The 12441-nt window shown below is 48.1% G+C and overlaps 1 protein-coding gene across 1 annotated transcript in view; it reads right to left on the bottom strand.

The window, feature by feature from the left end:
• Positions 1-12441, bottom strand: part of IQCA1 (IQ motif containing with AAA domain 1) — a 194463-nt gene that overhangs the window by 135034 nt on the left and 46988 nt on the right. Inside the window, exon 6 of the mRNA XM_058299847.2 lies at positions 10519-10724. Coding sequence (XP_058155830.1) covers positions 10519-10724 — 206 coding nt within the window. The remainder of the gene's footprint in view (positions 1-10518; positions 10725-12441) is intronic.

The following is a 12441-nucleotide window of genomic DNA, read 5'->3' as shown; positions in this document are numbered from 1 at the left end:
CAGTGGCTGGGCAAAAGCACAAGGAAGGAGATGGCTCCAGGTCCTCTGCTTTCTCAGTGACGGGGACTTCCGCAGACATTCGGTCGTCTTGGGTCCTTTCACGTTTCCAGGGTAACGCAAGCTATAATTTTTACAATGGTGTTCTACCACCCACTGAAAGTGACTCCTCCCCTTTCCCACCTCCCTAGAAGCACCTCCACTCCAAAGGACAGTCCTGGGACCAGCAGCGGTGGCAGCAGTGCCAGGAGCCTGTAAGAAATGCAACCCCCCACCCCCAACCTGCTACTCAGAATCTCAGGGCCTTCCTGATGATTCTAATGCGCGCCTGGGCTTGGGAGGCCCTGCAGGCTGGCCAAACATCCCATGCTTGGGGAGACCGCCAGCCATTCGCTAGCTGTTAGCTGAGCTCAGCACCGTTACTGTGTCTGCTGCCTGCCAGGCCCTGGGCTGGGAGTGGAGAGGACCCAATGAGCACACCAGCCTGAGAAAGCCCCGTCCAGTCTGGTGGGAGAGACAGGGAGGCACGGAAGAGGGCCCCTTGGGGAGCAGGGTTGTAACCGAGCCAGTCCATGGATCCATAAAAAGGGAATGCGGTCACCACACTTGCAAAGGAACATCAGGGTTAGTCTTCATCATGACCCTGGGGCCTGGACAGGCCAAGAGAGCCTCTAGCTGCTGGGTGCTCTTAAGTTGATTGACTGTGACCCCCGACATCAAAACGTGATTTCACGCGTGCCGCGCACCTGTTCCTAAGGCCTCTGGGACACATGACACAGACCTCCAGTTCTCACTCCGCCTCTTCTCATGCCATTTCCACGGAAAATACTTCCCACCAAAGCACATGGCAGAAGAAAGCGATACACCTTCTCCAATGACTAACTCACATGTACATTCACCTCTTCTCCACAGAGCACCCATCAGTCCTTTTTACTGAAAGGAGAATTCAACAAAAATCTAACAGCATGAGGGATGCAGAGCAATGAGCCTCAAACTCACCTCCATGTGTGGCCATCCCCTTTTCACTGCCTTTCTAAAGCTTCCTTGTTCATTCTGAAAGTAATTCATGTTCCTTGTCGAAAATGTGGAATATAAGGGAAAGAACAAATATCCGGGATCCCAGCACCCAAAGGCTATCATCAACTGTGAAAATTCTGGTGGTTTCCTTTTGATGCCCTTAAAAGCCCTCAATGAGAATAGCTCTGAACTTTCCCTTGAATACAAAGCCCAGTTTTACAGTGCTCATGTTTCAAGAAGTCTTGACTCACTTGGTTTTAGTCTTCAATCTGCCAGTCACGGCTACCCAAGTTTTTAGCCAAGTCACCTGACTTCTTTGATTCTGCTTTGTCATCCATAAAATAACTGGGGCAAGCCAGCTTCCTCAACTGCCCTGATTTCTCTTTATCTCACCCTTGTAGCTACACAGAACCCATCACCATGCTCTATGAGAGGGTGCTGAGAAAACGAAGGGAAAGAGAAGGACTCGGGAGTCAGGAAACACTGGGTTCCCAGGTGGTACCAAATGAGCCATGTGGCCTTGGGCAACCGCCAGCTCTTATTATAAAATGACATTGAATTCTTACTCCTCCTCTGCAGTAGAGAGCCAAAGACATGCAGGGCAAGTTTCTGCGGCTGGGGTACTCAGAACGAGGAGGAACAGCTTGGTGTTGTGGCAGCATCATGGGTTTTGGAATCAACAGACCTGAGTGTGGATCCCAGCTCTGCCTCCAGGAGCTCCCAGCCTGAGAAAGCCACTTACCCTTCCTAAGCTTTCTTTTCCCATAATAGCACCAATGGGAAGCTCCTGGCACAGTTCCCCTTGCCAAGAAGGAGCAGTCTAGAGAGAGACCATGTTCAGAAAGAAAGGATCAGCTTCTGGTGATGGAGACCCAAGGGCTAGGAGATCCAGGCAGGTGGAGCATCAAGATTGGGACCACAGCCTCCATAGGGATGAGATAGTCATGTGACCACATGTAGATGAGCCCACATGGACCACAGCCCACATGTGGACAAGACATTCACATGACCATGTGTAGGAGCCCACATGGACCACAGCTCCTACCTGCACAAGACATTCACATGACCACGTGTAGAGGAGTCCACATGACCCACAGCCCCCACATGGACAAGACATTCACATGACCACATATAGATGAGCCCAGGTGGATGAAATATCACGTGACCACATGTATATGAACCCACATGGACCACAGCCCACACGTGGATGAGGGAGTCATGTAACCATGTGTAGATGAGCCCACATGGGCCACAGCCCACACATGGATGAGACATTCACGTGACCACGTGTAAAGGAGCCCATGTGAACCACAACCCCCAGGTAGACAAGACATTCACGTGACCACATGAAGATGAGCCCACGTGGATGAGACATTACATGACCACATGTAAATGAGCCCACATGGACCACAGCCCACATGTGGATGAGATAGTCACGTAACCATGTGTACAGGAGCCCACATGGACCACAGACCACATGTGGATGAAAGAGTCATGCGACCCTGTGTAGAGGGGCCCATATGGACCACAGCCCACCATGGACAAGACATTCACATGACCACATGTAGATGAGCCCACATAGACCACAGCCCACACGTGGTTGAGACAGTCATGTGACCATATGTATAGGAGCCCACATGGACCACAGCCCACTGTGGACAAGACATTCATGTGACCATGTGTAGATGTGTCCATATGGACCACAGCCCACATGTGGATGAGATAGGCACATGAATACGTATAGATGAGCCCACATGGACCACAGCCCACACGTGGATCAGACAGTCACATGACCACATGTAGATGTGCCCACGTGGACAACAGACCTCACAAAGATGAGATATTCACTTTTTCAGGCTAACATAAAAGCCTGAAGGTCTGCCCAGCACCCAAAGGCACCACTCACCCTTGGCAAATACCTTGTCACTGCCTGAAGCTCTTGGGACAGGGGCTATTCCCACTGCCTCCATCTGCAGAATAGTTCTACAGCGCCCTCAAATGCAAATTCCTGGAATCCTAGACTGGAGCAAACTGGGGGAATGAAAGGCAGGGAGTCCTATAGGGCCCACCTGGTCCCACATACCTTGAAAAAACAAGGCTGAATGTGCATACGTGTGTACGCAGATAGGGTGACTTTTACTGCATTTAAATTATATCTTAGTTTTAAAAATGAAAACAATGTTAGCAAAGAGTCCTCAGTCCTCTTCCAGAAAGAAGGTCTGTGAATCTGGCATTCAGATCTGGAGGCCTGTGGCCTCCCTGCCTGGGGACCCGGCATGCATTCCATGCTGGCAGTGTTCTGTTGTCCCCCTGCTCTGACCCCCATCTCTATGGCACCCCGCCCGGGCAGTGCTTTCTCTTCCCTTCTCCACCACCACCCAGCCTCTCCTTTTGTCAGCTGGAGCCCCAGGGGCCTTGAGGCTGTGACATTCAACCTCTGACCCCACAATGAAAACCCGGGGCACTGTGGCTATGCCGAATGTCCCAAACTGCAAAGTGTGTCTCTGAGGTGATGGCTTTCCAGTATGCTTAAAATACACACTGAGGCTTGCCATGTCCCACCCGTCGTGCTAAGGGTTCTGTATTTATTCACCGATGTTATCCTACTACGAGGTAGGGGCCATTACTATATCCATTTTAAGATGAGGAAAAGGAGCCCAGAGAGAAGAAGAAACTGGTCCAAGGCCACAGAGCCCGAGCGGGCAGAGCTGGGAGGGACCCAGCACCGGCATCTAGGGCTTCCACTGCCGTTCGTGTCTGTGGGGCACTTACTGTGCCTTTGTTCACGATGGAGGATGTGCTAGACACCATCACGGCGCAGGATCAGAAAGCAGAGGCTTACGCCGCTTGGGACCCAGGTGATCAGGAGCTTCCACAGCCTCCACCCCTAACCATCACTTCTCAGTGGTCACACATTGGCTTAAACACGGGACAAAAGCTAACGGATTCGCATCACTTCCAGATTCCTTAAGTGTCCATGGATTTAGAAAAGTCTGCTAGAATCCGAGGACAAGTACCTGGGCCAATCCTACAGCTACCACCTTGCTTGTTACTTCTCTCTAGATCAAAGGGAGAGCTGGCAGTCAGTTGTATTTTCAACAAATCAAGGAGGATGGTGGGGAGTAATGGCAGTGGCTCCACAAAAGGGCGATCTGGTGTTCTCATTCGGAGACGCCCTGAGGCCTGGAATCAGTTCCAGTTTTTGGAGACGGCAGCTACTCAGGTGGGCTCTGACGTCCGTGATGGAGGCAAGGAAGAGACCACTGTGCCTCAGGGACACGAGGCCACGGCCACATGGATTCACCAGGGGCCAGTTAGTCATAGGGCATCGGTGTTCTCGGTTATAACCCAGAGGGGCTGCGTGAGATTACTGCCAAGAGCCCTTTGTGATTCTTTACAGTGGAGCTTATCAGTGAGTCCTGAAACTTGGGTGACAGTTTATGACAGTCCGTAGCCAAGAGCAATTCCAGACAGCAAGATGTTCTCTGAAAAAACAGGGCCACCATGGCCATGCTGTCCAGTAGCCACTAGTAAACGTGCCTATCTACATTCATATTTAAATAAAGGGAGATTCTAGTAAAAATCCAGGGCCCCAGGTGCACATTTCTAGTGCTCAACGGCCCTGTGGCTCGTGGCTGTTGTACTGGACAGCTGAGATATGGACCATTTCCATCACTGTGCAGTGTCCCATTGGGCAGCGCTGCACTGGAGGAATGCAAAGCCCCGCAGTTTCGTCCTTGGCTATGAACGCTGTGGGTGAGCGGGCGGGATCGGGAGCCTTGGCTCATGGGGTTGCTGAAGGAATCCCTGAATCTGTCAGTGTGACCCTAAATGGAATAAGGGTCCTTGCAACAGAGGTTCTTAAATCAAGGATCTTGAGGTGGGGAGATTATTCTGGGTTATTCAGGCGGATGCCAAATGCAATCACAAGTGTCTGGAGGGAGAACGGATGCACACAGCAGACGGGAGGCATGTGAGCCTGGACGCGGGAATTGCAATGATGTGGCCACAAGCCATGGGAAGCCAGCGGCTGCCAGGCGCTGGGAGGGGCGAGGAACACATTCTCCCCCGAGCCTCCAGAGAGAGCACGGCCCTGCTGGCGCGTGATTTTGGCTCAGCGAAATTGGTTATGGGCGTCTGGCCTCCAGAATTGGGAGAGATTAAATTTCTGTTGTTCGAAGCCATCAAGCTGGTGGTTATTTAAGGCAGCAAGAGCAAATGCACGCAAGGAGGAGGTGAGCCAATATGCAAAGCACTCGGATGCCCTGGAGCAGAGGAAGGGCACAGGGCTTGTCAGTACTGAATACACACCTGAAGTGTAATCACCAGTTAGGTTAGGTTGGTGGGGGAGAGGGTGGGGGTGACCATCAAGGGGTGGCCAGAGGGAGATCTTCAGGGCTATGGGGCAAGTTCTCAGTCTTGACTGCAGTGCTGGTTGCACAAATCTATGCAGGTGACAAAATGACATACAACTGCAGACACACAATGTACTGCTGTCAGCCTCATAGTTTTGACATTATTGTAATATAGTTAAGATGTAACCAACGGGGGAAAACTGCTTGAAGGGGCCACAGGATCCTTCTTTGCACTATCTTTGCAACATCCTTAAATCTACAACTACTTGAGAATTAGAAGTTAAAAATTATAAAATGATTTACAAATCTGTATATAAAATACATATGCAGAAGGAAAAGACCAGAAGGAAATTTGCCAAAGTTTTTTTCACAGTAGCTATCTCTGTATGGAGAAAAGATGGTGACATAAATTTTTTTTTCCTTCTCAACCTTGCAAATTTTCTGCAATGAGGATGCATTACTCTCACCATCACAAAAAGTTACTTCCGCAAAAATAATTTACAGATTGACTTAAAAACAAATCCCAGTGCAATCCCTTTGGGCAGCTATAAATATTTATTAAACGAGGTAAGAATAAATATTCTGAACTGTGGGAGCTATGGTAATTTTAAGTTCTAATAAATTAAGTTGTCATTTTGTGTCTTTGGGTGTGTGTCCTGAAGACTGATCATGTTTCATGTTTCCAAAGATAATATTTGCTTTTATTTGTCTTTGATTTAAAAAAGGAAGGAAAAGGATTTTTTCCCAGGACAATCGGATAAATGAAATCCAGTTATGAAAATTAATTTGCCCTCAATTTGCCATTTCTTCAAAAAGAGGCTTCACGGCTCTGTGAATGGCACCCAGCAATGAGAGCTGCGCCAGCTCGGCCTCGGCACTGCCAGGGCGGGGAGCAGGGTGCAGGCTCCTCGGGGGATGCCAGCAGGGCTGTTTTCCAAGGAGGCCCAGAAACGCCAGGTACAGCTCACGAGGCCAATGCCTAGGACGGCATGAGGGCTTGCGGCTGTTACCCACCACCCCGGGACCTCAGGGTGCCGACTGCCAGTCCCACCCCACGTCCCTCCATTCTTTCATCAAAAGGCAACTTCCAAAATTGTTTTGAAGATATTGCATTAATCTGCTTTCCTCAAAATAGGGATTTTTAAAATTTAGAAATGTTTGGTTTTGGATGATCCCAAATTGATTATTTTGTTTCTTTTTTCTCTACTATTTAATCCTGGGCCTTTTATTATAAAAAATAATACTTATTAGAAAAAAGACTTCCAATGGTATTGAAGAATATAAAATAAAAAATAATACCAGAGGTCCCCAGAGGTAGCCATGCTAAGTTTCCTTGTGTATCTTTCCAGAAATTTCCCATGCATATACAAACGTATATTTAATAATTAGATGTGTGTATGAATATATATGTATACATGAAACTTATTTTGGATTATAATTGTAGATAGTGTTTTCAACTTGCTTTTGTCGCTGAATAAATGAGATTTAAAATATCTCTATAAAAATAATCCTTTTATTCATAGAAAACATTTTTTGAGCATCTATTCTCTGAAGCCATTAGAAAAAATGGGGGAAGTGACTGATAAGGAAGTTCATAAACACAGGGCATAAAATTCTCATTTACAATGAAAATGAAGGTTTTGATTACAATCCACAGTGATTTAATCAGGAGATTTGATTCTCTTGAAATAATGCCTTCCCAAGTAAAATTCAGGGGTTGCAGTTGCACAAAATTATCCCAAGCATATTTCCTCCAAACACAGTTGCGTAACGGGATGAGAATAAAACACTGCTGTGCATTAGCTTGCACAATTCGCTTACCAGTGAAATTTACGTGTCACTGCCCTTTCCTTAGCACTAGACACAGTCCAGGCAGGGCTGCCTGCTCCTTTGGGAGAGAGGTCTAGGGGTGAGCAGGTGGCTCCAGGGCATCGCAACTGCCAAAGGCCCCCGAAGGGGCCTGAGCCTCCACGCTTATCAACCACCCCACCGCGTGCCCACACTGCAGATGGGAAACTGAACCCCAGGGAAATTCAGAGACTCGTCCCAGGCTACACAGCTATGGTAGCAACGGCTACACCGTGGTGGCGTCCAACGCAGACAGCTGGCGGTTCTAACCATTGTGCAAAACTGCCCGGAGGAGAAAGGGGAGGGTGCTCATCCAAGCACCAGAGAGCAGGAAGGAGTTCCGGGAGCGGGGCAGGACTGCTTTCCTGAGGGTCAGCTCTCGGTGGCCCGAGGACCAGGAATTCATGTGGCCCAGCGGCGGGGAAGGGGAGAGAAGGTGGGTGGGTGGGGACACAGCCTAGGTGTTTGAGCGCCACCCTCTCGGGGCCTCAGAAAAAAGGGGGGTGAAGAGAACTGAGGACCCCCGGCCAGCGCACCTCCCCGCGGCCACGTGGGGCCTGGAGGGGGGCATGATGGCAGCGGGGTGGGGGTGCTCGACAGACGGTCTGAGGGCGCCCGGCTGTCCCCAAGGCCAGGGTGTAGCACCACCTGTGATCCTGGAGACGCGGGGGCTCCAGGCCAGGGCCGCGGGTGCCCAATCACAGGGTGGGGGAGGCAGAGGGAGAAGCCCCCAAAGCAGGCGGCGGTCTCTCCTTGGTGGCCACCATGCGCCCCCGGCGAGCAGGCAGGGCTGGACACGGTGCGCCCCCAGGTCCCCGCCCTCTGCCCAGCCCCGGGGCTGGCACGAGGACGCGCAAGTCCCCTTCGCTCTCCGAGGGCAGCGGAAGAGAGCACAGAGGCCAGGCCCCTGCAGAGGGGCAGGCGGGCAGCGACACCGCGGCTGCTCAGAACGGACAGTTGACGAAGGAGACTATCTTAACCAGAAGTCGTGGGGCAAGTTTACCTACGGCGGGCAAGTTCAGGTCGGAGTAGACGTTGGAGAACAAGGTGAGCGATTGCAAAAGGGAATTTCCATACTCTGGAGAACAGAAAAACGTGCTACTTTTAAGAGCTAAAACACTGGAGTGTTTGTTGATATAATTCCATTGCTTTGGTAATATATAGACTTGATAATTTTTGAGGTATTACTGATCATATTTAAACATAGTAAAATTTGCTATATTTTGACACATGTATGCACTCATGAAACCAAACCAGAATGAAAGTGAGGAGGGAAATGGATAGAGCACAGCAAGAGTGGATATGAGCATATATACACACGCCTCCTCCCACCACTGCTTTTCTCAACTTCCGTATCTGATAGAATTTACTGAAAGTCAAATGTTTCATTTTAAATATCCCTTTTGTTTAAAATGCCCCTTCTGAAATCTGTTTGCTATATAAATTGCCATGAAAAATACGATGTGAGAAGAGTAACTCACAAACTTTGCCAATTTTGAAGTTTCAAAAATCATCAGTATTTTCAAATGGTGTTTATAGTAAAGGACTGGACTCCCTAATCAAACACTTGCAATTGTACGTCAAATATTCATGAAAGGACTTTGCTACCAAATTTAGTTATTATTGAACAAATAAAGGTTGACACAAGAAGTTTATAACAATTTAGTTTTTCCTGAATCACTGTGTGTATATACATATTATGTTATTATATTATAATATTATAGCATCTACATAATTTTCTATTGCTGTGCAATAAATTACCCCAGAACTGAGCGGCTTAAAACAACGAACGCGTAGCACCTCTTGGTTTCTGTGGGTGCGGACGCTGGCGCGGCAGGTGGCCCTGTCCCCAGGCTCTCTGGGGCTGCCGGGGGGTCTCACCTGAGGGCTCACCTGGGACAGGTGGCCCCCCATTCTCGCTGTGTTTTCTTCTTCAGGAGTGGATTGCTAGGCCCAGCTCCCACTGCGGGGGCAGCACTGTCGGGAGGGGGGCAGCACTGGAGGAAGCTGCAGAGGCCCCACCACGGCGTCATCTTTTACTACGACTCTTTGAGAGGAAGTTTGCTTTTCAGTCACCAGCGATACATTGTCTGGTTCTGACTCGGTACCTGACGTTGGTGCCTGAGCACCCGGAAACCTGACCGATGTGGCGTGCTACCCCCACAGAAAGCCGGCGGCCACGTCTGTCTCCCACAGCGCCCACGACTCATCCCAACACTCTCCCCCCTTCCCCTCTCCTCTTGGAATAAAACACATTTTTTAAAACGGCCCTAATTAGGGGACCTACAGAAAGCGCTTGTTTCACTGTGCGGAAAATTGCTCTAACAAAGAATACCCTTCAAAAACCATCTTCCGTAAACCAGTTTTAAGCTACTTTCCACTTCATTTAAAGGCATTTAAAAAGGCGAGGCTCTGAATTCATGAAAGCGGGGTCTCGTGCCAGACTGCCCACCCCCGCCCTGTCAGGTCAGAGGCACCTGTGCCCAGGTGTCAGCAGCTGCCTTGAAGATTACAACAGAGAGGGACCTGGACCGAGGACCTGGAGCTCCTTACAGGGGGCAAGGCCAGCCGGCCCCGAGGCCATGGGCAGGGCAGCATGGCTGGCTGAGGTGGCTCCTCTGGCTTTCGGACACACCCGGCCTGGGACACCCTACCCCACCCTCGGGCCCAGCAGCCATCCATGATGTCCAATCCCATGGGTCTCAGAAGCACTCTGGGGGCCATGTTTCCAAAAAGGGGATACAAACCATCTCATTGCATATACAACCCCTAAATTCTTATCCTTGACATTTCATTTATGAAAGTAACGCCAAGAAACTTCCTGGGAAGTGGACGCGGCTCAGCTGATAGAGCATCTGTCTACCATATGGAGGGTCCAGGGTTTGATCCCCAGGGCCTCCTTGACCTGTGTGACGAGCTGGCCCACGCGCAGTGCTGATGCGCGCAAGGAGTGCCGTGCCACGCAGGGGTGTCCCCCGCATAGGGGAGCCCCACGCGCAAGGAGTGCACCCCATAAGGAGAGCAGCCCTGCATGAAAAAAGCACAGCCTGCCCAGGAGTGGCACCGCACACGTGGAGAGCTGATGCAGCAAGATGATGCAAAAAAAAGAGACATGGTTTCCCGGTGCCACTGGATAATGCACGCAGATGCAGAACACACAGCAAACGGACACAGAGAGCAGACAACGAGGGAGAAGGGGAGAGAAATAAATAAAATAAATCTTTAAAAAAATATGCTCCTGGGCTCTGAAACCTGCACAGCCTCCACTGCTAGAGGTCTATGGCTGGCGCCTCCCACTCACCTGCACTCGATGAACCACTGCCGTATCTGGTCTTGAAGGCTCTCCTTGATGTCTGTACCTTCGATTAATTTCAGATCATCTTTGATGGTAACCAGTGCTTCTCTGTAGCTCTCTTCGTGCTTGAATTGCACCTCATTCCTCAGGCGGTTCACCTTTTCGGCCTGGATTATTGTAGGACTGAGTTGGTTAAATTGGGGTGGTGGATTCTGAAAATATAAAGCAAAAAGTTTTGCAACCATAGAAGTCAGAGAGTGGGTGAAAAACGTTAGAAACTAACCAAATGTGTCAATATTTCCAGTAGTGCCCTCTCACAGGCCCATAAAAAACAGATACAGAATAAAAGAATCAGAGCTGGCAGGAAAATGTGAAGAATTGAGTTACCATCATTGGGAGGAAAAAATGTGGCTCATTCCTCCACCATTTCCAGCACATCAGAAGATCAGAATTAGCTTGATATCAGAATGAGGGGGACAAGGTTAGCTTGAAAAATGCATATTCAATGATCTTAAAAAAAATCATTCAAACTATAAAAAGTAAAGTTTTCCTAAATCTTCTTGGTCAGTGGGAGAACAAAGAATATAGAGTAAGAAAATATTTGAAGTGAGAATGGATGAAGATTTTGAGAGTCCTATCTCCAGGAAAAAAGGAACAACTCCAAAATCAACTCTGAAAACAGCCATTCTCTTGTTAAAGACCTCCAAAGAAGGAAATTCTACAGTTGACTCCAGACATTCACTTTAATAATAAATCGTATTGTCAGAATGTTCTCCCTCAAAATCTACTGTTCAGTAAGTCAACAAATGTTTGGTCATTAAGCATCCATCAAATGTTCAACACTGTTCCAATATCTTTGTAGGGTGGTGGTAAGTGAAAATACAAAATTTTAAGACATGATTCCTGTTCTTTAGGGATTTCACATGAAATTGTCAGGAATAGATCTACATATGACGTAGTTACAGAGCAATTCTGCATAGTTTATAAAAATGCTACCTTTTGGGATTGGGTGGAAAGAACTAAGGTGGCTTGGAGACGGAAAAGAAGTATGGGGGGTTGAAGTACTGAAATCCAATGGTGTGCTGGAGTCAGCCTGGAACTACTCGTGAGAGTGAATTGTTTTGTGAGCTGGTTGTTAAAAGCAGCCATCGTTAAAAACTAAATTAAATAAACTGAAAATTAAACACATTATGTTAAAAATAAAGGTAACCAATAGTCAAAATTCGTGCCTTCATAATTATTTTGCCACAATATGCTATCATCTATGCGCCTGAGGTTACTTATGTCAGTTGTACCTCTACTGTGAAAATACTGGGTCGTAGTGTGCTATTGTGCCAAGCTCCTGACTTTGCTGAAATATTCTGTCAGAGCTGTACAAACAGCTGTATAAACAGATACTAGAAATCAGGTCTTTATTTTGATTTGGTTGTCTACACTTAAAGTGATAGAGCAGTGTTAATAGTGCAGGTTAAACATAAAAGTGTGTCACACTGTGAATGGCACAAAAAATTGAGGAAATATTCTTTCAGTATTCAAAAACATTTTCTTATTTGGGTGAAAAGTATCCAAGTTTCTAAACTGATTTTAGCAGTTTGATATTATTGATGAATTCCAAAAAGAAATATTGGATTATGTTTGTAAACTGATCTTTTCCTCTGGGCATATTAAATTACATTGGATTCATAGGTTTATTTGATTAAGTAATTAAGTAAACCTCTTGTGCCAGTAGGGCGTTGAGTCCCCACCCACCAAAGGGTGGGGACTCACAGATAAAAGGCATAGCAAAGAACAGAGTTAGGTGTTTCTGACGTTGGAGTGTTGATGGTGGAGTTTCATGCTGAGTCTTAAGCTGGAGCCCCAGGAAGTAAGCATGAAGAGGAAAGGGAAAAGCAAGCCCTGGGGAAGAGAGGACCTGAGCCAGGAGAAGAA

Source organism: Dasypus novemcinctus, chromosome 7 (genome assembly GCF_030445035.2).
Source record: "Dasypus novemcinctus isolate mDasNov1 chromosome 7, mDasNov1.1.hap2, whole genome shotgun sequence".
In the NCBI taxonomy this organism is placed as follows: Eukaryota; Metazoa; Chordata; class Mammalia; order Cingulata; family Dasypodidae; genus Dasypus; species Dasypus novemcinctus.
Note: the sequence above shows the minus strand (reverse complement) of the source record. Positions and strands in the feature narration are given on the sequence as shown.